Source organism: Carassius carassius, chromosome 31 (genome assembly GCF_963082965.1).
Source record: "Carassius carassius chromosome 31, fCarCar2.1, whole genome shotgun sequence".
NCBI lineage: Eukaryota > Metazoa > Chordata > Actinopteri > Cypriniformes > Cyprinidae > Carassius > Carassius carassius.
Window position 1 is genome coordinate 18,158,421 of NC_081785.1, and position 27,980 is coordinate 18,186,400.

Consider the following 27,980-nt stretch of genomic DNA (forward strand, 5'->3'; position numbering starts at 1 on the left):
GGTTTAGCTAATGAATTTCTCTTCATGATTTTGATTACCATCTTCCTTATTTTTACTTATTTACTTATTTATCCACATCTCCTTCATCTTTGTCTGACCTACGCTGTGACGATAGCATTGTTAGCAGTGCTAGCAAACAGCACATACTTTGTTTATTTGGTATATGACGTTTTACTGGATTTCCAATTATAAATTGACTGTCTAAACTTTATAGCATTTTATATTGGTCTACATGTTGGCGTCTATCGCCATAAAGTGGGTTAAAGGAGACTGATGTAGGATCAGTGCTGTGGGCATTGTGCCATGCACCTGGCACGGCCCCCACTGAGAGAGTGCCCACAACACAGACCTGCTGTCTCCCATGCACTGCACCCAATCAAGGCAGGCTGCCAGAAGAGACACAGCTTTGTCTACCCGACCTTCACTTACTGCTCTCATCAAGGTCAATACCTGACCCCACAGTATGAAAAGAGAGAGAGAGAGAGAGAGAGAAGTGATAACTGGCATCGCCATCACACTGGAGCGCAGTGCTATATTCAGGAGCATCTCAGAATCACTGTAGTGCCATGGCAAAAAATAAACACGTTTAAGCTGAGCTGTGAGCTACAGAATTGTAACAAGTGATGAAATGAAAAAAAAACAGGTGCTGTGCAATAATATACTGACAAAAACAGTCAACATAACTTTCTATTGCATTGTCTTTTGTGGCAGAACTCAAATCAAACATACAGCGCAACAATGTACTTCACAAACAAATCACTTGATTTGCATTTTAGGAATCATTCGAATTATTTTCTGAATCAGTGAGAGTACTTTTTTTAAAGCAATTCCAAACATTAATACTCCATCTCTTAACTTCCTAGTTAATGCATGAATGTTATGCTTTTAAAAATATAATGTTTAATAATGTTAATGTAATAATAAATAATGTTAATCAAATAAAAAACATGATTTAAATATAAACAATTCTAAATGTTAAGCGTAATATAAAATAAGGCTAAGTAATGCTAATAAAAATAAAATAATAGGTACTAGTGATGCGCAGGTCTGACTTTTTTCCAACCCGCGGGTCACGCTTTTATGCTATTATTTGGCCCACCGTGGACCATCGTAACTTGCGTGATGTCCTGGAAGCGCAGGGTGGGTCGGGGCGGGTCAAGAAATTTTACTCTATTTGCGGCAGACAATTATTTGGCCCACCGTGGACCATCGTAACTTGCGTGATGTCCTGAATGCGCAGGGTGGCCCATCGTAACTTGCGTGATGTCCTGGATGCGCAGGGTGGGTCGGGGCGGGTCAAGAAATTTTACTTTATTTGCCCAAATAAAGTAAAATTTCTTGACCCGCCCCGACCCACCCTGTGCATCTAGGACATCATGCAAGTTACGATGCTACTTTACCTTATCAAAGAACCTAATAAAATATGAAAATATGCATTCCAAATATTTAATATAGGCTATAGGGAATTTCAATAGTGATGAATCGTTCTCGTTCACGTAAACCATTGACTCATACAGCATTTCTCTTTCATTGAAGTTCCTCCCTCCACAGCAGCGCGCGAGCCCGGCGCTATTAGCAGCGCATGCGCAGCTCGTGAACAGCTCTGTGAACGGTTTTATCCTGTCAAAGAGTTATGGACAGAGCATGTGATTTGTTGAATGTAACGTTAGTGAACAAATACGCCCTTCACTGAACGAGATCGAGAGATCTTCTCACTCATGAACGAAATGAATGAGAGTAAACCAGCTCAGTCGGCCAAGCATGTAAATCTCGATCACCAATCAGCAGATACAAAGCGCAGTTATAGGTACAGTGCACATATGCATGTTTTCATATTTAGCATACAGAACATAACTCCACGTTTAATCCCCGATTTATTAATGTGAATATATTATATATGAACTGTCTGACCATTATGCAAGAAAACCTCGTGCTTTGTTCACCTGGACAACTTATTTTTACTATTTATTTAGTGCAATTATGCACACATTTTAATAAAGCCAAATCAGTTTTTGTCACAAGTAAATACGTTCATTGTCTTAAGACATAGCACATAAAACACTCTTTTTCGCCACTTGCTGGCGTATTTGTGGCGTATAAAGAAATGGTCTCTGAACAAATCAGTGAACGAATCTGTACGAATCATTTTGGTGAACAAACTGAAGATGAAAGAATCACTTGAAAGAATCCAAATTTCCACCACTAAATTGCACGCAACATAAATGGATGTTTTTAATTTTGTTTTTAATGACCCGCCCCAACCCACCCCGCAAATAAACTGCCAATTTCTTTACCCGCCCCACCCCGACCTGCAGGTTACCCGCGGGGCCCGCGGGTTAAGAGACGACCCACGCATCACTAATAGGCACGTGTGTAATTATTAGGTTCAGCATTTGTGTAGATGCCGCTCTAATCAGTTTTAATTAGGTTTGAAGATTCTTATCAATTTTTTGAAATACTAAAGAACAGAATATAACAGAATATTTTTATTTATTTTAACACTTGCTTGGATGGATTTCTTTAAAAAAAATACTCCAAGTTCCCTTGGTGAGTGAAGTTCTAGATGTTCTAGATGTGTGTTCTGTGCTGCTAATGTTTCATAACTAAAATAAAATAAAATAAAAAGCTTAAATTTGTACTGACTGACTTTACACTGTGTGTAAAGACAAACATTCAGAACAGTTTTGTAGTGATGAATGGTACTGAAAAAACAATATATGTTGGAAAACGTTGAATATGTGGCAAGGGTGATTGGATTGCCCTTATTGGAAAAACCAAACGCTGCTGGAGAGAGAATCTTGCCAAATCACTTCTGTACACAGAGTGGGAGGCTGGTGTCTTTTGTTTGCAAATTTGATTTTTGGCAGCGTAATTACTCTAATTTACATATTAATGTACTCATTTAACACTAATAATTTGTCCTTCAAGTTATTAGTAGCAGCAAAGCCTTCAAAACCATTTTACAATCCCACTTGTTTTGTGACTAAATACTGCATTTTTTTCATCACTATGACACGTTCTTGGCCTTGGGCCCATGAGTGGCTCAGTGAGCAGACAGCTGTGAAACATGATGCAAGGAAGGCTGAGCATAACTCACATTTAGTCGGCCGCTCCAGTTTCCGTCTCCCTCGTTTCTTGTGAGGCAGAGTTGGCAGTGTCTCCTCTTCATATTTCTCGGAGTCCTGGCTGGAGACAAATCCGTTCTCCAGGGATGGGCTCAGGCTTGAATCAGAGGCCGACTCGGCGTGACAGCCCGACTGGCGTGGGAGCCCGTTTTCTGCAGCATTCTTGTCCAGTGTGGGGTGGCGACCTTCACACGATTTGTTCTCATGCCTCTCAACATCTCCATTCTGGGACTGCAAAGACGACTGGAGCTCCACTCCTTTTTCCTGCTTAGCCACGCCCACCAGCTGATCTACTGGCCCGTAACACTCCACCTGCAGCAGAAAATGTCATAATCAGTCATGCATCTACAACCTATTATTAATCAGAAGCTCTGATTAACAATAGCAAATCCCTACAGCACAATAGATTCAATATTTAATTAAATATGCCCTCCAACACACAACAAACCAAATTTACCATAACAATCCTTTAATTTTTGTGATTATAAGCTTCATAACTGTACAAAAGTAAACATGCAAAAACAAAAAGCCCAACTCAATATATTTGAAAAAAATATATACTTCACTTACACACTGAAAAATATGCACCAGAAGGGTAAAATGAATATAGAAATAAATATTTATTTTCCACTCTAGTACATACGTAATATTTAATATTTTAAAGTACCATTTTTATATGCGTCTATAACGACACAAAGTCAAATAATCAGATGTCATTCGATAACCGCCTTGATGTCTTAAGCAAACGGTTATTAATTAGACTCATTCAAATCTTGTGAGTCATTAAAGGCATCATTCATTCCTGAATACGACACTGTTTGCTCTGTATGTTTATGTTTTGCATGCAGCCAGTGAAGATGACGCAAATTAGAAGGTGTTTTGTTGTCATAGGTTTTGTTAGGGTTTTTCCATGATGCAGTAGATTCAGTGCCGGTGCTAACAGTGCAGGAAATTTTATTTGGAGAATTGCATCATCTTGTAACATCGCTCTAACAAGGTAGAGGATGATGATTTTAATAAAACGGTCATTAAAGCACCCCCTCTTTTTAAATTAACTGCTTTTCCAGAAGGGTTCCTGATAATAACAGCCATATACCTTTACTTACTTCAAAGTGGTTATGAATCACAGAGCACAAATTAAAGAGGAAGACCCTAGTTGCAGTAAAAAGTCAAATCTTTCATTTGCAGTCTAGGCCTCGTCTTTCGTCTGCTCAGTGTAAGGCCATTTCCGATGTCCTTGTGTTGACATCTAATCTACCTATCTGAACCATCTAATCTAATCAAAAACCTAAAAGATACGGAAGCTCTTCCTACATATTAAGTGAAATGTGAGTACAATGTTGCTATGGATCTGTCTACGAGGAAACACAAAAATAGCACAATAACAAACTACTTCTACTCAGAGGTGGGTAGTAACGAGTTACATTTACTTCGTTACATTTACTTGAGTAATTTTTTGGGGTAACGAATACTTTTCGGAGTATATTTAAAGATGGGTTCTTTATACTCTTACTTGAGTAAATTTTTGGGGAAAAATCTGTACTTTTACTTCGTAACTGTGGGCGACGCTCCTCTCGTTACTTTATCTTAATGCAATAAATGTTATAATGCTTCAGTTTATGCCAAACGCGCCGTCTACTTTGTCTGGGCAATGAGCGATGCCCATTCGCGAATGATTCATTCTTTTGAGTCAATTCTGTTCAAAGGCTTGATCAAACCAATTGGCAAACGAGTGTATTGGTTCATGAATCAGTTTGAATGAGTCGTTCAGTTCCCTGCCGCACGCGCTGAGCGTCTGAAGTGGTTCACTCGGAGTTGTAACGTTTAAGAAGAGAAAGAGCGTTGAAAACGTGGCTGGAACTGCACTGAATTGAAATCTGCAAAGGTTATTATTTGCTAGCGATGGAGATCCTTATTAGATGAACACCGCGTGTGCTGTCTACTGTTTAACAGGTAATAACTTGGGCTACATTCGATTACAGTACACGATACCACTGTGACATTAGCTTGTTGTACGTGTGTGGCTTATAACAGAGGGGAGTCAAGTTGAATGCAGCTTCCAAAAGACAAAACATAGCCGATTAAGATTTTATTAATTTTAATACAATCTCACTGGTGCAAGTACGTTCAGCGAGTCATATTATCAGCTGCTAAATTCAGATCTGTGATTGCTTGCTGGCGCTGAGCCAGAGATAGATGCGTTTATACAGCGCTGCGCATTATAACAAATCACACATGATTCTTTTGAGCTTATTAAAGCATTGGCCAATCAGAGGCGTTCAGATGAGTCATCGCTAAAATGCCGGTGCTTCCTTCACTCGCTCACTGACTGAATACCTCTTTCTGGCGAATTCTCTCGCAGGAACAACAAAGTGCAGATGTTTGTACAAATCTTTAATTAAGATATTGATTTCACAGTGTTAACAGTTTCAGTGATTTTAATGGGAGTTTCTGAGAGTGATTGAAATCTAGACTGTCAGTGAAAATTATCTTTAATAATGTAAATGTTATTTGCTCTCTTTCTGAACAATGAAAGATAAGTAGCAATATTTATATCACATTGACTTTCAATGTTAAATTCACATTTAATATAAAGTCAGTCGTATTAAAAATATGTTATGGCATGACACCTATATCTGTTACTTAAGTAAACAGACAGGGTTTTATAATAATTTACATAAATTGGAGTAAAGGCTGATGAAATATATACATTTATACACGCACACATACATTACATACATTTTATCTATATATCTAAATAAAAATAGGCTCAGTATATATGACCCAAAGTAACTAGTAACTAACTACTTGAGTAGATGTTTTATCCGATACTCTTTTACTCTTACTCAAGTAACTATTCAAGACTAGTACTTTTACTTTTACTTGAGTAAATATTTCTAGAAGTAATTTTACTTTTACTTGAGTACAGTTATTGGGTACTCTACCCACCTCTGCTTCTACTTTACTATTACTGCAGTATGGGCATAAAGAGTAGAGCTTTAAAGCTACATAAACTACACAATTATCATAAAATGTGTCCCATATGACGCCACATTTCAAGTCTCCTGAAGTCTTTGCTTTGTGTGCCTTCATAAGAAGAAACTGACAGTTGTAAAAAATATATATATATATACAGAAAATTGTAGATTCACACTGAAGGCATCAAGGGCTATTTGACCAAGAAGGAGAGTGATGGGGTGCTGCGCCAGATGACCTGGCCTCCACAGTCACTGGACCTGAACCCAATCGAGATGGTTTAGGGGTGAGCGGGACCGCAGACTGAAGGCAAAAGGGCCAACAAGTGCTAAGCATCTCTCGGGGAACTCCTTCAAGACTGTTGGAAGACCATTTCAGGTGACTACCTCTTGAAGCTCATCAAGAGAATGCCAAGAGTGTGCAAAGCAGTAATCAAAGCAAAAGGTGGCTACTTTGAAGAACCTAGAATATGACATATTTTCACACTTTTTTGTTATGTATATAATTCCTCATGTGTTAATTCATAGTTTTGATGCCTTCAGTGTGAATCTACAATTTTCATATTCATGAAAATAAAGAAAACTCTTTGAATGAGAAGGTGTGTCCAAACTTTTGGTCTGTACTATATATATATATATATATATATATATATATATATATACTTTTTTGTTTAATTAATAGTTCTGGTTTTATTTTTAATTAACAACAATACTTAGAAATTGCTCACAACAAACTCATTTGTTTTTCACTTAACGATACGGTAACAACAGATAAAGCTCACAGATTTTAAGCAAGTAAAGTCTTAAATTTGTTCTGTTCCTCACAAAACAATATCAAATAACTTTAAAACACTTAAAATAAAGCACATAATACAGTAAAAAAAAATACAGTAAAAAACAGTAATGTGAACAGTAAATGTTTTTTTTTTCAAAATCAAAATTTTTTCATTTTCCCTGTGAATTTTCTGCAATACTTCAGTCTTCAGTGTCACAGTGATCCTTCAGAAATATTTCTTAATATCATCAATGTTGGAAAGAGTTGTGCTGCTTAATATTTTTGTGAAGTTCAAAAGAAATTGAAATATAAATGTTTATATTATACATTATACATCAATTTACTGCATCATTGATGAATAAAACTTTAAATTTCTTAAAAAGATTTTTTTAAATGGTACCGTGTAGAAGAATAAAAATGCCATCACGCTACCTCAACTACACAAAGGCCCTGTGCTGTATGACTATACATCCTGTACACAAAGTGATTAATCTTTAACCTTCACATAAATCACTCATCGAATCCAACCACCTGCTTAGCATGTGCGCGGGAAGCCAGACTGACATGAGAGGCTGGCGATACTGAGACAAACAGACTTCAAGCCCGCAAAGAACTGAACCGCCAATATGACAGTGGCATTTCTCTTTAGAGTAGCAGCTGCCACTTTGCCTCGCTGCCTCAGGATGTCAAAGCCATTCTCATGAAAGAGAAATCGAACAGGCATTGGACACAATACAAACTGTTACTCTCCTCTAGTTAGAGGAAACACATAATCTCCCAAACAGCAGCTGGATTGTTCGTTCTTCTTCTCATTCACAATAAGGAGTATTTGTGTCGCTGTCTTATGTCGTAATGCTGACAGAAGATTTAAAACAGTCAAGTTGTTTAGCTGCACACTTTTGATGATCTTACTTGTCATAGCAAGACTCTAGGTGACAACTTGACTAAAAGCAGGGTTACAGCGTTGTGCCACCCACAAATGTTGGATTCTGGGTTTCTACTTTAGTGTTTATTATTTCCATTTGCTTCATTTTTCATTTGATATTACAGAGGGAAGGTGGTATGGGAGGAATAATTTCAAATTGTTGGAGGAGAGTCAGTTGGTGCATTTTAAGACCCCCCCCCCCCCCCCTCAAAAAAAGAAAAGAAAATAGGGGTGTCTGTACTGGCAATGTATTACTGTCCATTAATGTCACTATTACTACATCTGCTGTTTCAGTTTCATACAGGTGTTTTATGTAATACGATTTCACAAAACTAAAGACAGACCATTCTGTTTTTGCTTCACATTTTGAAATTGTGCAGTTTAATTTCAAGGGGTCATATGATGCGATTTCAAGTTTTCCTTTCTTTTGGATTGTTATAAGCTGTTCGTAAAAAGATAAGATGTTCATGCAAAGAAAGGAGTCATTTTGATTTTAGTGAATCTTTTGGACTGATTCATTAAAAAGAACCAAATTAGACATTATGTTTTTTTTTGTTGTTCTCTCTACTGAGATAATGTCTATCAAGCCATACATAGATGCTCATAATGTTATGTTGCATGTTTTGACATTTTGTCGCACATTTTATTTTTCATTCTGGGGCCTTGGTAACCATTAAAAGGACAGTTAACTCAAAAAACTGTTGTTATTTACACAAACCTGTATAATCTTTCATTCTGTAGAACATACAATTAAAGTGAAGTGAAGTGACATTCAGCCAAGTATGGTGACCCATACTCAGAATTTGTGCTCTGCATTTAACCCATCCGAAGTGCACACACACAGAGCAGTGAACACACACACACACTGTGAACACACACCCGGAGCACTGGGCAGCCATTTATGCTGCGGCGCCCGGGGAGCAGTTGGGGGTTCGGTGCCTTGCTCAAGGACACCTAAGTCGAGGGAACTGTACATGCACTCCCCCCACCCACAATTCCTGCTGGCCCGGGACTCAAACTCACAACCTTTCGATTGGGAGTCCGACTCTCTAACCATTAGGCCACGACTTCCCAGATAAAATAAGATATTTTGTAAAATGTTGGTAACTAAACAATTTTGGTGCTCAATGATTTCCATTGTATGGATGGAAAAAAACCTGCCTTTTTTCAAAATGTCTTCCTTTATGTTCCACGAAGTATAGAAAGTCACACAGGTTTGGATCACCATGAGAAAAGTAAATGATGACAGAATCTTCATTTTTAGGTGAACAACGCCCTGGCAACCACCCACCTCACCCAAGCACTGCAATGGCACGTTTTACATGAAAAAATGCATGTTTTCTTCAAAGAATATAAAAATCTAACCCTGGAAAACCATGAAACAATGGCATTGCCTGCAGTCCAGTGATCAAAACAATGTGTTATGCTTTGATATTAGCACCTTCCTTATGACCTAGAAAAAAATTCCCCATCTGCTGCACAAAAGTTTAGAATAAGAATGGAGCGGGGTTGTTTGTAAGTCCAACTTCCTTGTCTAAAAATAGACATGTGGAAAACAATGCTATTACTGTTCAAGATGAAAAATAAAGCCAAATTAAAAAAAAGTCCCAGTCATCACTCTTGATACATCACTTAGAGCCTCGTCTTCCCCAGCCGGCTTCACAAATCCAAACAGTTTCACAGAGGCAGTCAAACATAGAATGCTAACAAAGTCCTCCACATCAGCAGTCAGCACCTCTACGAGAGATGACACTAACATTATTCTATCTGTCTTCACATGGCTTACATTTCACAGAGTAAGACATCGCTCTCCTCGCAGGACCGCAATTACCTGTTGAAGAAATGGGATAGGAGGATAATACAATCAGAAAGTCCTCAGGGGAAGGCAGGAGAGGATGTGGGGCAACCGAACATCCACATGCCCTGACATGCCCTCTCTGGATTAATTATGCAAGAGCGCAGATTATTTTCAAAAAACAGGAATACTGGCTCCAGAGAAAGGGGGATGTTTACCAGGGACTGGACGTGTAAAAGAACTTACTCCCGATATTCACTCCTTAAAATTTACTGGGCCCAGGGCAAAGGTTTTATGATTTCTCTTTAGGGCTCAGTGAGTAAAATAATCTATAGAGGACCTTAGTGCAGTCCCATGACCGAGGACATACTCCTACCTAACAATGGCCCTGCGCTGTTTATCATTAAGGTGCAAAACAACCAATAATGTGATCTCAAAGACACAGACAAAGCGGTTGTAATGTAATTCATATCACACTGTAAGATATATTTTAGCTAAGACATCAAGCCGCAATTGAGCACAGACAAAGCTGGCCGCACACTTTCCGAAAAGCACCAGCACTCAAGTTCGAGAATCCAGTCCAAAACTAGGAATCTAATCACCATACAGGTTACAGTTCACTTTTTTCACTAGTGTTTTGTGCCAGACTGTACAATAAATTGACCATATGCACGGGGCGCTATTTAGAACTTCCGGATAAAGATAAGCCAGCTCGTAATCTCTCCTGCCTCATTCTAATCAGAAACTGAGAAACAAAACAATTGCAACACCATAAATAATGATAGCGGAATTAACATACAGTTTCATGTTATTAAATAACATATAATTTTATATGCAGTCTGGTAATCCCAGGAAAGGACACATAACTGTACATTTGAATGCTGACAAATAAACACTATCATAACCGTTTAGGCAGTTATGCTAATCTCCTAAACGACATCCCAATGGTACTAAATGCCCCCGTTTCCACCGCAGGAACTTTACCCAGGAACTAGGGACTTTGGCCTGGTACTTGGTGTGTTTCCCCCGCAGGAACCGGGAACTAAATAAAGTTTCGGGGGCGGAACTTGTGCGCTAAACATCATGATTGGTTGAGTTCACGGAGCATTGGTTGAGTTCAACCACCATTTATTCGGATCATTTTCAAAATATTACTGTTTTATTGTATCATGAAATGTAATTTTAAAAGTATTTCAGGCGAGAGTGTAGTAGTTTAAAACTCAAATCTGTGGTTTATTTATAAAGACAGTGCCTATTTTAAAAATGTGTTTCGCCGATCAGCGGGAGCTCAGTAATCATGTATCCGCCGAGAGCAGCCTCACTTCGGCTAGACCTTCTGATGTGTGCCGCTGGCTCTGATGTCTCTTTAGTGGTTAAAAATAAAATATAATTCGTTTTTGGTAAATCTAACAGGTTATCTTTGGTCTGTATTAAATTTATCTATGTGTTAAAATGAAAATAAAAAAGGCAAACTGATATAATATTTTGTTTCATTGTAATGGCTGTATATATACACATATCCCTGAACTAAGTACATTTCTGCAGCTGTTTTTATGTTTAAATGAAAACGAAAGGAGGCAGTGGTATTTGATATCATAATTCGTTTTATTGTAAATATACAGTGAGGAAAATTGAAGTAGCCAAGACGAGCTGTTTGAAGTTATCAAGTACGTTGCTGTTTGCAGATTAACTGGATTTGCGTTGTCGCGGACATCATGCTCCCATCATTTCTCAACGTTTATAAAATTTACATTATTAAAGGTTCATTTTCTAATTCATGAAGAGGACATGAAGAAATGTTTCAAAAACGTATCACGGCAAAAAATAAAGACTTTTTAAGATGAAAATTAAATTACTGTTATAGCCACGAGATGGCAGCAGAATAAATTAATTGTCATTTAAATAAATAAATAAGTCCAGACAACAGCCTATAATGCTGAATTATTTAAACTTAAATACAAATTAAATAAGTTATAAAAAATTAATAATGCATTGAATATTTTTGAATGTTAAGATTTAATTTAAAAACTACATGAAGTTTTATCCAACAAAGACTTGCTGCTTGCTGCTGTAGTTTTGTTAGGCTGAATCACTTAATGCACAGCTCTATTTTGACATCAGCTCGTCAGATGATTCATTCGTTAGCCACTGTCAATCATTGCAATGACTCGTGGCATGATATAATGGATTCCCTCGCGTAAATTTTAAATTCGTGTTTATCATTCCTGAAATGGTATACGTAGACGTTTGGTCATCTTAGACAAACAAAACTTTTCTCCAAATTGTGAATGAATTAGGTAGAGAAACCACGCAAAGGGCGCTCCCTTTACGGCATAGTATAGTTGACCGGAAATGACTGAGCTGGCTTATCTAAAACCAGGAAGTAATTGTCCATATGGTCAATTGTAGCCAAGATGTCCAGCCACAATTCAGCATTGACAAAGCTGGTCAAACACCGTACAAAAAGCACCAGATGCGTCATTTTGAACATGTGTTCTCAAGTTCCACAAGATGGACGGCAGAATGTGCAACGTGTTCAGTGTTTCATGACTATTGTACATGACTGTACAATAAGTTGTATCCAAGAACATGGAGTAAATTCAATGGCACATATATTTGCAAAACAACTGAAATATTGCAAAAGAAAATAAAGTTTTGCAAAAGAAAATGAAGTACTGCGAGAAAAATTTATTTTTGCAAATAAAAATAAAGGATTACAAAATATAAATGAAAAAGAGCAAAAGCAATGATTTTGCAACACATATTTCCATGGCCATAGCAACTAATTTATTTGAAAGGCTACTTTTATTTTGAGTTTCAGTCCTGGACACAGTACCGTCGCTAGGGCTGTGCCAAGTGTGCGACCGCACAGGGCCTCACGCCTCTGGAGGGCCTCGCTCCTGGCCTGCATTTTATGTAGTTTATGTCTTTTTTTCCACCCATTTTGTCCTTTGAAAGACTAAAATAGTCATAGCTTATAGACAGTATAAGACTTTGTATATAAGAAAGAGTAAAGCTGTTTGTTGTTAGGATGACAAAAAGTTTTAAAAGTTAAACTTTTAGGCTGGTCTGCCTCAATGGTCCAACAGTGCTAGTCAATGTCAAAATGATCGAGTTGGCCAATCAGAATTAAAGAAGGCAGGTCTTGCTTCACTCTCATAACACAATGGCCGCTTCTCCACTGTCGGGCCAGTGCGAGCCAGGGCTTAAAACAGGTTGGATGGGGCTAATAGCCTCGGGCCAGTAGCACCAAGGCCAGAATAGCGTGGGGTTTCCACAGTCGAGCCTGAAGCACCGCTGCGCTTCACTAAAACCCACCCTTTACACACCTCTCAGAACAACGTCATACAACCCCTTCATTTTACCAACAAAGAGAAGTTATCAGAAAACTAATAATAAGCGTCCGTTTGTTTGCATGCTTTGTTAAATATTTAAATTCAAAAGCATCAATGTTTTACTATAGAATAAGTGATACATTGATCGTAATTAATTAATTTATTAGGACTCAAAATTAGTCACACAGAAATAAATTTAACTCTTAAACTTTAACTAAATTAAACGTTATGAAAATAGCTTGCTTATTCAGTCGAGTCTATTTCTGTTCATTTGTAGCCACAGTAGCCGTCACATTTAGAATGAATGATAATATCTCTATTTTTATAAAAGCTCCCGAACAAAAACCATTATTATATCTTTATAACATAGGCTACGCGGAGCTAAACTCTCGAGTCGAGATTTATGACAGATTATATAAATTACTAAATAAATACACGATTGTGATAGAGGTCTGATTTCTCCAAGCGGTCACAGTTTACCATGTTTACTATGGTAACGTTAATGCCTAGTGTGCATAGTCTTTTGCATCGCTTATAAATATTTCTTCCACATCGGATCAAATTATTTCAAACACTCGCTGCTGACTAAAAGTGAGTTTTGGGCTCAACTTATTTAAAAAAAAATTTAATGCTAGTGTTATAGCTGTATGCTTTATGAAATGATCCGCAGTGCTGATGCTCTCCAGACATGGAGAAACTCTGCCTTTGTTCATAACCACTCCTCTAGCCCCAGCTGGCCCGCTTTGGCCCAAGGTCTTCGACGGGCCAAAAAACGAGGAAGCACTGACGAGGCACAATCAAGCACCAGAAGTGACAGTGGAAATGCGACTGGCCCTGGCACGCACTAGCACGCCCGCTTTTGTCCCAACAGTGGAAACACTGCTATTGAGAGATGTGTAAGTAGTACTGTATTAAAACTGTTTTACGATAGATATGTTCAGCAACCGATAGTTATATCTATCTATAAAATATGCAATCATGATTCATGTAATTCATAAATGAACATGACAAGAATAACAGTGAATGTGCACAATATTATTTTCAAATAGTGTAAATTGATTACGATCTTACAGTTCTTATGAGTTTGTGCATGACCGTGATGCATGTGCAAGTATGTCAGTGAGCATGGCATCACAATCGATCAGATGCTGTTAAAGTTGCGTTTGTTACTATAGCAACCCACACACACACACACACACACACACACACACACACACACACACACACACAAACACACACAAAATTGCAGAGGTCCTCATACGTCAACTTTGCACAGGGCCTCACACCCCCCTTGAGATGGCACTGCCTGGACATGCCTCCCTGGAAGTTACGTCATCGGTCCGACATGCAGATTACAACTGATCAAGGTACCATTGTTGAGCAGAGGCATGCACTTATTCACTAGGTTTAAAACATGCATGGTTTTTTTAATGTGCAAATCTTTATTTTGTTTTGCAATACTTCAATTCTTTTGCAAGAATATGTGGCATTGAATTGACGCCATAATTATATTTCTCCATGTGAAACATAAACTTGGCCACAAAAAGACAAAAGTTATTACTGAAAAATGCATCCAATCATCCAGCCTAGGGTGAAGTCAGTAAGTAGAGTCGTGGCCAAAAGTTTTGAGAATTACATAAATATTAGTTTTCAAAAAGCTAAACTGCTTTTAGATTTTTGTTTCAGTTGTTTCTGTGATGTACTGAAATATGATTACAAGCACTTCATACACATCAAAGGCTTTTATCGACAATTACATGACATTTATGCAAAGAGTCAGTATTTGCAGTGTTGGCCCTTCTTTTTCAGGACCTCTGCAATTCGACTGGGCATGCTCTCAATCAACTTCTGGGCCAAATCCTGACTGATAGCAACCCATCCTTTCATAATCACTTCTTGGGGTTTGTTAGAATTAGTGGGTTTTTGTTTGTCCACCCGCCTCTTGAGGATTGACCACAAGTTCTCAATGGGATTAAGATGTGGGGAGTTTCTGCAGTTTTTCTGCAGAAGATCAATCTGTCCTTTATTTTTTTTTTGGAGAGAAGTGGCTTCTTTGCTGCCCTTCTTGACACCAGGTCATCTTCCAAAAGTCTTATCCTCACTGTGTGTGCAGATGCGCTCACACCTGCCTGCTGCCATTCCTGAGCAAGCTCTGCACTGGTGGCACTCCGATCCCGCAGCTGAATCCTCTTTAGGAGACGATCCTGGCGCTTGCTGGACTTTCTTGGACGCCCTGAAGCCTTCTTTACAAGAATTGAACCTCTTCCCTTGAAGTTCTTGATGATCCTATAAATTGTTGATTTAGGTGCAATCTTAGTAGCCACAATATCCTTGCCTGTGAAGCCATTTCTATGCAACGCAATGATGGCTGCACGCGTTTCTTTGCAGGTCACCATGGTTAACAATGGAAGAACAATGATTTCAAGCATCACCCTCCTTTTAACATGTCAAGTCTGCCATTCTAACCCAATCAGCCTGACATAATGATCTACAGCCTTGTGCTCGTCAACATTCTCACCTGAGTTAACAAGACGATTACTGAAATGATCTCAGCAGGTCCTTTAATGACAGCAATGAAATGCAGTGGAAAGGTTTTTTGGGATTAAGTTAATTTTCATGGCAAAGAAGGACTATGCAATTCATCTGATCACTCTTCATAACATTCTGGAGTATATGCAAATTGCTATTATAAAAACTTAAGCAGCAACTTTTCCAATTTCCAATATTTATGTAGTTCTCAAAACTTTTGGCCACGACTGTATATAAACAATCATTTTGGAAGAATATGATGTAATTAAGTGAACAACTATGTGAGTGGTGCTCTGTGGCGTGAAAGGATTTTAATCTGCCAGTTTGCACACACTAATAATGAAACTGTGTTCAAATTTCATCAGTCTTATTGGTTCTTCTGTATGTCACGTTCGGTGTTACAGATAACACGGGAGAGGGAACCAATTGCAGGCAAGTCATTTATTTAAAGGGTAATCCAAAGGGGTAAACAGTCCAGGCAGGGTCAAAACTGAATATCCAAATCCAACATAAACAAGACACGAAGACAAGGTAAGACAAGGTAAGGCAAGTCAAGGCAAAGCAAGGCAAGGCAAGGCAAGAAGCGACGGACATGAATAATCATAGGACATTAAACAAGGACTCCGTCACACAGACTCAGACAGACCGGGTATAAATACACAGAAGGATAATGAGGGAACAGGAGACAGGTGGGGAACAATCAATTACTCAACAGGAGGAAGGTGACCAAATAAGGGAACAGGAAGTGATAAGGAGACAGACACCGTGAGAAAGGAGGACACCTAGTGGAAACCCAGGGAACACAACCCAGACACTGTGACACTGTACACATGAGCTGTAAGAGCCGTGTAGAAATGCAATCAACACTTGCTGACACTGCCAGACTTTTATTGGAGGCTAAGATTCACCACAAAAATTAAATCACAGTCAATGAACATGTTTCCCAAAAGCATCATTAGCTGACCAGGGTCACAAGTTTCATTGAACTCTATTGATAATGACAGAACTTGCGGTGATATTTGGTTTTGGGAAACGCACCCTTGTGGGGTTTTTAGTTTCCTTGAATTGGGGGATTTTGCTAGGCTCAAGTCAAGCGATTACCTTCAAAATATGGCTCAGGTCTCAGAAGCTCTAAACTGACAATCCTGAGCATTGAAGCACTAGCATAAGTTTCTGTGCATAGAGCTTCTAACACATAAAAACTGTCTTTCTGCTCTTCAAAAAAACATTTTAGCTCATAAGTCAGAAACATCTTTCATGTTAGCAAGTTTTGAACTTAACATTGCATAAAGCAACTTTCTCTCACTGAGAGAGAAGCTTTTCAGCATATGTGGGCTTGTTTTTGCTTCATTTGACCAGAAGCACTAACTAAGCATTAGTCTATAGGAGTCTTTGTGTGTTTTGTTGTCCACCAGGTGCAAATCACAAGTTTGTCCAATTACAAAAAAATGTGTCATTACCAGCAACCTCATGTTTGCCTGTTTACACGTTCCCTACCACTGCCAAAACTAGCGCCTGGTGGATAAACGAAAATAAACCGAATCCCAAGGGAAGTTGGGTGTTTTGTGGTTTGGTTGAGTGTTGAGAGCTCAGTCTCTAGGATACTCACGGGGAGGTTCTTGCGTTTGCGGCCAGGCCGTCCAACCTTGCGGACAGGAGTGCAGAGCGAAGGCATCTCATCAATAATCATGGTGTCCATTCTAGAGCTCTCATTCTAAACAGACAGAAATGCACATTAATTAACTATTATTGCTTAACCAGACCCCTTACTGGCTCATATTCAAGCTCTCCGGCACATGGCCATTTTGAGTTCCATGGATAATATAAATAAAAGTATTATTTATTTTTGTAATATTGTAATTTTCATGCGTCACATTATTTGTTTCATTCCAAAACTTTTTCCAAATACACTTAAGAAAACTGTAGATATTTAATTTGAATTCTACTGATATATGATATGATATGATATATATATATATATTATTATTATTTTTTTTTTTACTAGGGACACACAATATAGTGGTACAGTTATCAGCCTATTTTAAGTTTTTTATGTTTCACTTTTTGGAGATTACATTCATGTTCAAAGGTTTGTGGGGTTGGTAAGTGGTTTTTGAAAGTCTTTTATCCTTGCCAAGGCTGCATTTATTTGATCAAAAATACAGTAGAGACAATATTATTGTGAAATATTAGGACATTTCTAAATGTTTTCTATTGTAATTTTTTTTCCTGTGATGGTAAAGCTGAAATTACAGCAGCCATTACTTCTGTATTTAGTGTCACATGATACTTCAGAAATTGCTCAAGAAGAATTAATTTTTATCATTATTATCATTATTTTTATTTTTAAAAAGGTGTTTAATATTTTTTTTTTAAAAAGGTGCTTAATATTTTGTGGAAACCATGATTTCTTTCAGGATTCTAGAGAGTTTAAAAGAACAGCATTTATTTAAAATAAAGGTATTATTATTTATTTATTTTTATAATAAAAATTGTGTATTTGTGCCTTCTCATTTCTCTATTTTTACATTTAGATTATCATCATCTAGTGCTCACTTAAATTTAATCTTTAAAAACATTAATAATTCAATAGCACTGGTAAATGTGATGTTAATCTCAAAATTAACATCCACTTTTCATACTGTAAATTATAATGTTGTAATGCTGAAGACATTTCACAATGTTATTATCTTTACTGCATTTTTGATCAAATAAAGATTTTCAAAAACCACTTACCAACCCCACAAACTGTAAATATCCAAAACTTGATACAGATAATTAAAAAAATACCCATATTTTAAAAGATTTAATATCGGCCGATAACTGATACAATACCACTATATTTTGTGTCCCTATAGTTTTTTTTTTTTAATGCATGTAGACAAAATAGTAGAGTTAAATATTGGCCATTTTATAATTTTATCAGCCAAAACATGAAAATAATTAGCAGTTTATCAGCATTGGAAAGATTTTTAATATCGATTCATCCTCTTTTTTTTTTTTTTTTTTTTTTTTTTTACAGTAACTTTACCACACCAAAATATTGCAGTTGACACCAAGACCTACATTTTTTTATGAAAAGATTTATAATATCATTCTACATCTCTTACGTCAAGGTTACTTAGATAATGAGAAAAGCCAGTGTTTGAATGGCATCGTCCTTTTAGCTGAGATAAAGTGCGGTTTGATACAGCCGTGGAGAGATGCTGAACTCTCTGGACTCTTTCCTGACACAATTACAAAGACATTCAGTGGTTCATTCTCTCCCCTCATTCACTTTCTCTTTGTTTAACACAACCGTGTCTTCCCTCCTCAACAATAGCCACCCTTCGTCCAGCCAAGCACCCTAGGGTGGACGGGAGAGAAAAGATGATCCTAATGTAGCTGCTGCAGCAGCTTCAGGGCTGGGCTGAATGAAACCACCGGCTCTAAATCAGAATGCTAATGAGGATGCTGTCCCCGTCTGCCATGACTACTGAGAAGTCCAGCATGGCTGAAAGATGGCGGGACACCATTGGAATTTCTTCTTATTAATGCATAACGAAACTGATATGAATCTAAATAAGCAGAGTACAAATAGCACCTCAAATTAGACACAGATGCCTTAAAAATGCACAATTAAACTCAAATGTAAATTATATTTTAAATTATTAAAATATATTTATATTTAAAATGTGATGCATATTTATTTCTTTTATTTTTCCATTTATCTATTCATTTAAAATCTGAATTCTGGAGAGTTAGCATTCACTCTATTCCTGTGAAGGTCTTTCCACATATTTTATGACTAATAAACCCTACTAGCCTCACGCAATGTTCTCATTACGATACAAATAAACAAACAACGTGTTTAAACAAACAAAAACAAAGGGTGTGCACAGAAATCGACATTGCCTTGTGTGAACTCAGTAACACTGTCCACATCCTTGCTCTATTTCTGTCGGCAGCCGGTTATTTAAGGCAAGAACTGTTGCCAAGCAACAGGACTGCGAGCGTAGCACGGGTCCATGGGTGCAGGGGCAGGGAAGAATGAAATCCCCCGTAAATCAGGCGAACGGCAGCCTCTCCAACACAAGCCAACACCAACGTCACTAAACACTCAAAATTGGAGAAAAAGAGCAGGCACCATCTCTGATAACAGTTTACTCATGTTTACTATTTATGTTGACCAGAGCCTCTACGCTGACACCTGATAGCCCCACAAGTCACCGCCGTGGAAATGAATCACGACAAATCATCATGATATACTGAATGAAATACTGTACTGATGGATTTGAGGAGAGACTTAAAGGGACAGTTCACCCAAAAATGTTATTCTGTGAAATGTAAAAGAAGATGCTTTCAAAAATATGTTTTTATTTTTGTTCATACAATGAAAGTCACCAAAACTGTTTGGTTCTTCATGAGGGTGAGTAAATGATGACAGAATTTTCATTTTTGGGTGAACTGGCCCTTTAATTTTGACACGAAACGTGTCAGACATCTGGAAAATGGAAATGGGTAAAAAGAAATTATGCAAGAAAATGAATGAATATGCGTTTATTCAGGAAAACAAACACTTTAACAAGTAATCTATTTGGTATAGATACAAATAAGACTATTTAAGACTTAAATTTATGAACAAATGAACGCATAATGAGTAAAAAAGAACTGTTAGCAGTTGCTCCTACTGGCTGAATATTATACCTTGTTCAAGTCACGTCATAATTACTGCAATTACTAGGACGTTCTAGTCTGAGATGTTCACATCCTCCGAATTATGGCAACAATAGTATTGCCAAAATGTATTTGTTTAATCAACAGAAAAAACACAAAACATCAAGTAACGGTTTTTACTCAAATTTATAAACGTGTAGTTTATTCCGCGCAACATTAGATAATTATTCACCTTTGTGCTAGCGACATTAAACTGTATTGTACGGCTTTCGTTTCTTTTCAGAATATTCTTCGTATTCTTGCATTATTAAGAAATCAACAATACGCGATGATAGGATTCTAAGTGTTTCTACGTGAAGTTTTAGCTGTCAGGTGCTACAAGTTGGAAGATCTCACAAAATTTTTCAAGTTGTAATTGTGAGTTCTACAAAGACGTGAAGGACATTTTGCAAGTAAGAATCTCATCACGGTATTTCCGCGATGGCGTGAAATTATTCATGAGATTGTACGATGCATTTTAAGGTGTATTACAAGGCATATTAATGCATACTTTTATAATGTGTTATACATAAAGGCTTTAAGTCAAGTTTTACCAATGTACCTTTATATATTATATAAATATTAATATATTAATTATATTTAACATTAAAAATGCCAGAATCATTAATATTAGTTTAAGAATTGCGTGCTGCATGAAGATTTATAACATGTCACCACCACTTTTGAAATTATTGCAACAACATTTTTACAAAATTCTAGTTTTGGCATATGCAAACTAAAGCTTTTCGAAACACAAGACACTTCAGTGACAGATGTGGTAGCTAGCCTAAAAATGTCCAGGGACTCATTAACCTCTTACCATTTGATTTCCGTTCGTGTCACAGTTGATGTCGGAGCTCTTGAATGCGGCGGCGGTGGTAACTGAGCTGGACGGCATCGCCAAATGAGTGACTGTTGAATACAATGCAAAAGAAAATGAAAATAAAAGAAGAAAAATAGGGGATAAAATGATGACCCTCCTTCTCTAGGATCCCCTGTGGAAAGGAACACAATAATCAAAAGAAACAGCACTCGGATACAATTTGTGTAATACACTCATTTCACAATAAAATGTTGCCCTCATATAAGTAAGATGAGGTGCTTTCAAACTTATAATGCCAAACAGACTTCTTAATGTCTGATAAGTGAGTAAAACATTGATGTGTATGCAAATAATTGGGAATTGTGCATGAGAAATGAACCTTAATTACATTTAATGTTTCAATTTAATGCACGAGAAAATAATATATTGTTGACTCGAAAAACCCTTCTCTGAGGTGAAATACGAACTCTTTACTTCATGGTATTTCCTATTTTCTTCCTCAGAGCGGTTTTAAAGGGATCTGTACATTTTATTCTTCACTCCCATGTATGTGTGCCTCACTGTGCTTTCTCTACAAGTAGGACACCAAAGTCCCATGAAATTAGATTTAGAGGTCAATAAATTAGGCGACTCTACCGTTAAAGGAATAGTTCACCAAAAAATGAATACTCTGTGTTCTGAATTCTTAACGTACTGTAATGTCATTCCAAACCCTTTTCTTCCAGTGAAAAAAAGGTTTATCAGAATGTCCATGCCGCTCTTTTCCAGACAATTAAATTCAATAGTGACCAGGGGGCTGTGAAGCTCCAAAAATGACAAGAAGCATCATAACAGTCATCTGAATGACTTGTGCGCTATATCAAAATTTATATGATAACTTTCTTCGTGAACCAATTTTTTTTTTTCGTTATTGAAAACTCAATAACGTTTACAGTTTTATTTAAATATGACATATTAGGAAACAGGCTTGACATCTATTATGTCAAACGTCTTATAGTGTCACTGGCTTGTGAATGACATGAGTGTGAATAAATGACAGTATTTAAATTTTTGGGTGAACTATCCCGTAACTCTATTTCCAGAAAAAAATAAAAAATTAAAATCGCAGTAGTAACCATACAGTAGTTTCTGCCCATACCCATAAGGTGAGATGCCTACCTAGAGAGCACTTTGGAACATCTTAAGCGCGTCTTTTGGCATTTTGAGGGCATCATAAGCGCGTGCGGAACATAATGATTATCAAAAATGCTGTCTAGGTAACGTTAGGCAGCTCGCTAGGTTTTGAAACAGCCATTGTTTCGAGGAGCTGCAAATAAACGCTCGCGGTGTATTAAGTCGCACATCTGTATGAGCAGGAAAAACCACTGGCCACATCGAGCCGCCCCCCACCGTATCGCACCAAAAAAACGGCCAGCCCCACGGCGGAGACTTATTTCGATGGCGGCTTATGGTTCTAGAAAAGCGGATCTCAGTGTTAATTACCCGCTTCGCCAAGTTCCAGGCCTGACCCCTTTTTTGTTTTTTTGTTTTCGCTGACTCCCGGATCCTCCTTCTGCTTCGCTCTCCCCGTCCTCCACCGCCTCCCCAGCCGGCCAGCTCTCCTCCGGATGCTCCGCTGCTCACGCTGACTGCAGCAGAGGCCAGCGCTCCAGCAGCTCCGCGCGGGTCCTAAAGTCAGTCAGGTATGGGTCACGTTACACGGCTGATTTCACGTAGCCACCATGTTGAAATCGAAAGCGAGGCTTCGGTGAGAAGAAACCCGGAAGTATCGCGTTGCATTGCGGGGAAGTGTGTGATTTCGTCATCAATTAACCTCTTCGCAAGTTACACAAACTATTCTGATTAGATGCAGCTATCAAAATCTCTTTATGTGATTCACATAATCTGAATGAATAACGTGAATGTACTGTGTATTGTTTTGTCACATTACAAGTACTCTTACATCATCTAGATATTGTAATATACTGTATATTCATTGCTTGATGTCATTTCTTAGTGTTACAGAATTCTTATACAATTTATAGTGTTTACATACTGCGCTTTAGTCTCAGACTCAAAATAAAAAAACGAATATTGGATCTTTATATTCAGTTGGCTGCAAATTGGATAGATATAAAATTAATTATGAATGAAATCTGTATTTATTTATATATACATCCAAGGCACGAAGCTCTCGTTCCACCACATATAATCATATTACCCCAATTTTACAGTCTCTGCACTGGCTACTAAGTTCCGTATCAGTTACAAATTATCATTACTTACCTAAATGGTTTAGCTCCTGCAACTAGCCTTCTACTACGTTACAATCCATCACGCTCCCTAAGGTCACAAAACGCTGGACTTTTGGTAGTTCCTAGGATAGCAAAGTCCACTAAAGGAGGTAGAGCTTTCTCACATTTGGCTCCCAAACTCTGGAATAGCCTTCCTGATAATGTTCGGGGTTCAGACACACTCTCTCTGTTTAAATCTAGATTAAAAACGCATCTCTTTCGCCAAGCATTTGAATAATGTATCTTTTAAATTTTGAGTGTAGTTGTATCTGATCAAATGTGCATTTTTATTCATTAGCTTGGGTTAAACTAATTTTACTTTGTTGGATCAGCAGCTATGCTAATGATGTCTCTATTTTGTCTCTATGTTTTGCCACGGGATTTACATCCCGTGGTAACTAGGATTTACACAAGCTCCAGACTGGATCCAAAACACCTGAGAAGAGATGATGCTGACCCTCAGAGGACCTCAGATGATGCTAACCCTGAATCAACAAACAGAACTAACAATTATTGCTACAAGTGTGACTGCATAATAATTATTAATTAATAAAATAATTAATTAAAATTTTTTCTAAAAATCCTGTCAAACGTGCACAAACTGACAGTCACCACCTTTAGCTACTACTAAATATTGTAGAAACATAATTTTCTGTAAAGTTGCTTTGTAACTATTTGTATTGTAAAAAGCGCTATACAAATAAACTTGAATTGAATTGAACATCCCAAAGATGCTCTATTGGGTTGAGATCTGGTGACTGTGGGTGCCATTTTAGTACAGTGAACTCATTGTCATGTTCAAGAAACCAATTTGAAATGATTCGAGCTTTGTGACATGGTGCATTATCCTGCTGGAAATAGCCATCAGAGAATGGGTACATGGTGGTCATAAAGAGATGGACATGGTCAGAAACAATGCTCAGGTAGGTCGTGACATTTAAACGATGCCCAATTGGCACAGGTGGTGCCAATTTATATACTTCTCAAGGTGGTGCGTGTTGTGGCTTCAGTTTGGAGTTCAGGAGATTGTCTCGACCAGGACCACACCCCTAAATGCATTGAAGCAACTCCCATGTGATTGGTTGATTAGATAATTGCATTAATGAGAAATTGAACAGGTGTTCCTAATAATCCTTTAGGTGAGTGTATATATATATATATATATATATATATATATATATATATGACCATTTTCTTCGATTTTGTGTCTCAAAAAAGTGATTCGGGGGCCCTGCAAGATCATTATTAGATCATTTATCATTTTCACTGTGTGGTTCACTCTGTTTTAACTTTTTACTACATTTAACTTAAAAAAAGGGGCACAAATTAATAAATTGGGGGAACAAATAAGTACAACATGGCCATGATTTACTTAAGATGAGGGAACAAATTAATAAATCGTAGGAATTAATTAATGAATTGTGGGGCTCCAAACAATTCATCTTAAATAATAAATAATAGGCCTGGAAAAAAAAGGTTTTAGATTGATTTGAGCTAAAGAAACACAATTTATAGAAGCAGCAGCTGCACTTGTGTAACTGGAAAGAGCTGCCTGGGGGTGTTACAAAGATGGCCATCAAGTGCATAGACTTGCTTTAAAGCTTTATGCTATTTAGAGTGCTAGTTGTCCAGTTCAGTTGAATTTGCACATTTATTGAACATCTTGAAATTTCGGTTCAAAAAAAAAAAAAAAAAAAAAAAACGTATAAATCACTTTTAAGGGATAGTTCACCTAGAAATGAAAATTCTGTCATTAGTTGTTCCAAACCTGCATGAATTTCTTTCTTTTGTTGAACACAAAACTAACTGTATTTTTCCATTCTATGGAAGTCAATGGCTACCGTCAGCTGTTTGGTTAAAACAGTCTTCAAAATATCCTCTTTTCTCTTCAACATAAGAAAGAAACTCATTCAGGTTTGGAACAACTTGAGAGTGAGTAAATTTTGGAAGTTGGAATGACATGAGATCAAGGAGTTAGAAAAAAAAGTTACAAATTTCCATGGTTGTCTGTGGCATAATGGTAAATAACTCATATGCTGATTTTTGTAACTCAATCGGGGCTGCTGCTTAAATTCACATTTTATGGGTGGCCCCGTCATCACAGGACCCCATTGACGACAGATCTGATATTACTCTCATATATTACTCTGTGGACACACACACAAACACTCATTGTCCTTTGAAGATTTTTCATATATTTTACCCTTTAATAGTATACGAAAAGACATAGGGGTGACATAAACACAAATATGAACGTAAACCTTTGCAATCAATGATTGTATACAGCAGCAAATCAATCAAATGAAATAATTAAACAGTGTTTGTAGCTTCCGCTGACAGTTTGGGTTTTTAAACAAAATAAAATCATGAGTTGCCAAAGAAATGAAAACCTGATTGCGTATTTCATTCTTGAAATATTGTTTCGTCTAACTCCGTTGGAGGCCCACCTGTAACATATAAATTCACAATGATGCTTGAAATTGATTACGAGCAGGGATCCTTCCACTTAAACTGTATTGTGTTTAAGCTATTTAAGGCCCTCTGTTATTAGTTACCCTCTCTGTGGACTGCTTCAGTAAATTCATAATCAATAAATTGTGGTTTTTACACACACAAATACACAGAACAAATACCTAAAGGACGCACTAAAGGTTGGCAAACAGTTTGGCACAACTTTTAAAGGCAGAACAATATTATTTTTTTCAAAGATCACAGGTAAATAATGACTGCATTCCGACTAAGTCACATACTAAAACTCCTATCTAAGGGCTGACTTGCACATGTGCAGAATATTAAATTTTATACAGCACTTTATACAGTACATCTAGGCACACACCTACATCAGAAGATTGCATTCATATTTGTAGCAAACGTTGGAACATAATCAAACCTTCAAACTTGCCCATCTGAGAGTATTTCATACACTTTCGTTCATGCTGTACTTTGCAAATTAAACCAATGACAATAAATTCCCAACTGCACTGTATATTCCTTTCCTTGAAACACAAAACAAGCATTATGATCATGTAAAATCTGATTTGAAAAGGCAAATATATATGAATGCACTCACTATAACAGAAGCAACACTTTTTCCAGTTTAAAACTTCATATTGTAGCCATTCAGAAGACTTCCTTATGCAGAATTACAAGCATTTTAGAAAAGTAATAGTGAATGAATCGTTTCATCTATTGAATCTCATAAATGTAAAAGGATTTGAATATTCTACACTAAAACTCACTTCAAATTGTTGCTCAATGGAATTAATTTAGCATTCAAATGTTAGCAGTCATAAACAAAACTTTTTTTTAAATAATGGTTATTATTATTTCTTACTTGAAACCAAACTAACAAAGAACAAATCACAAAAGTATAACACAATTACATACTTATAATAATTAGATAAATGTAATTATTGAACCTGAATTCCTTCCAATTCAAGTACAGTAAGTCAAACTGTCTTCCTCATGACAATAAAGCTTTAGACTCTAAGCATGTCCTCTTCTTAATACTCGGGAAGCCTTTGTTTTTGTAAATCCGAATCAAAATTATGACCTAAATATCATAATAATAAAAAAAAAGCTGAAATTATGACATACCAAGTCAGAATTCTGGTAAGAATTTGGTAAGAATATGCTTCTATGGCATAATTGAATGGCAAGAATTTGTATCTCAGTGTTGACTTGTAATAATTAAGACTTCATATGATCTCATAATTTCAACTTTTTCATAATTTTGACCATGACAGTTTCGACTTTTATCTCATAGTTATGACATTATCACATTTTCTGCCATAATTATGGTTTACCTAAGCATTTTGTTTTATGTGGCAGAGATAGGCCTCCATACAACGATCCTGTTTTCCACACTCAGCCGTTCCATAAAGTTTTTATGACCTGTGCTAATCTTTGACATTTGACCTTTGTGGTGTCAAAGTGAATTCCACCCATTTGTTCACGAGCATTGCTACTGTGTTTCTCTCTCAACAATCCCTGAGCACTGGTTTCATTTATTTCACATAAGTTTACACAATAACAAACTCAATAAAGCTTTTGAAATAACTTTTACAGAGACGTGTGCACTCAAAAGATAGAAGGCTAAGCTGGTTTATGGATATACGGAACATATATCCGTATTCCAATAAAGTCCTTTTATGCTCTTCAAAAATACAGAGATATATATGCGATACTCTAAACTAAGAGGCAATACCGAAGTGCTAAAACAACGGCCACAACAACGGGCTAAACTTAACACAGTAGAGGAAATCCCAGACAAACAGCGAGCTGTACGAGACATCCCTGATATATGGTGGTTCTGATGTGTGTGATGCAGAAGCAGCAGTTTGATGATCAGAAGACTACGAGGAGCGACGGAGCAGGCATCACTCAAGTCGATTGGAATAAATGTCACATGCAGAGCAAATACGGACCCTCTCCACCTATCCAGTAGAGCCACTCCATGCATTAAAACACAAAAAAATCATCACTAGTTTTACAAAAAAGCATCCAGTGTGGGGAACATCTGGAAAAATAGCTAAAGCATAGATATATTTGAGTGACGTCATGAAGATGCACAGTGCGTTCGTTTTAGAAAGTAGTGATCACAAAGTCATAAAGGTTTTTTAAGAAAGCACAAACAAGCCATTCTCATGGGTAATGTGATAACAATGGGTTTATACAGACAGACATAGAGCTATATATATATATATATATATATATATATATATATATAT

General features: G+C 37.1%; 1 protein-coding gene across 4 annotated transcripts in view; it reads right to left on the reverse strand.

The window, feature by feature from the left end:
• The window catches only part of LOC132111689 (DNA (cytosine-5)-methyltransferase 3A-like), a 63,541-nt gene extending 40,809 nt beyond the window's left edge, over positions 1-22,732 (reverse strand). The window contains exons 1-4 of one of the 4 annotated variants that reach the window (XM_059519231.1): positions 22,460-22,732; positions 20,975-21,066; positions 17,069-17,173; positions 3,098-3,437 (exon numbers count right to left, since the gene is read on the reverse strand). In XM_059519231.1, coding sequence (XP_059375214.1) covers positions 3,098-3,437; positions 17,069-17,173; positions 20,975-21,052 — 523 coding nt within the window. In that variant the 5' untranslated portion in view covers positions 21,053-21,066; positions 22,460-22,732. Of the gene's footprint in view, positions 1-3,097; positions 3,438-17,068; positions 17,174-20,974; positions 21,150-22,459 lie in introns of all 4 variants that reach the window. The other 3 variants (XM_059519230.1, XM_059519229.1, XM_059519232.1) reach the window with 3 other exon arrangements.
• Positions 22,733-27,980: the final 5,248 nt, after the last annotated feature.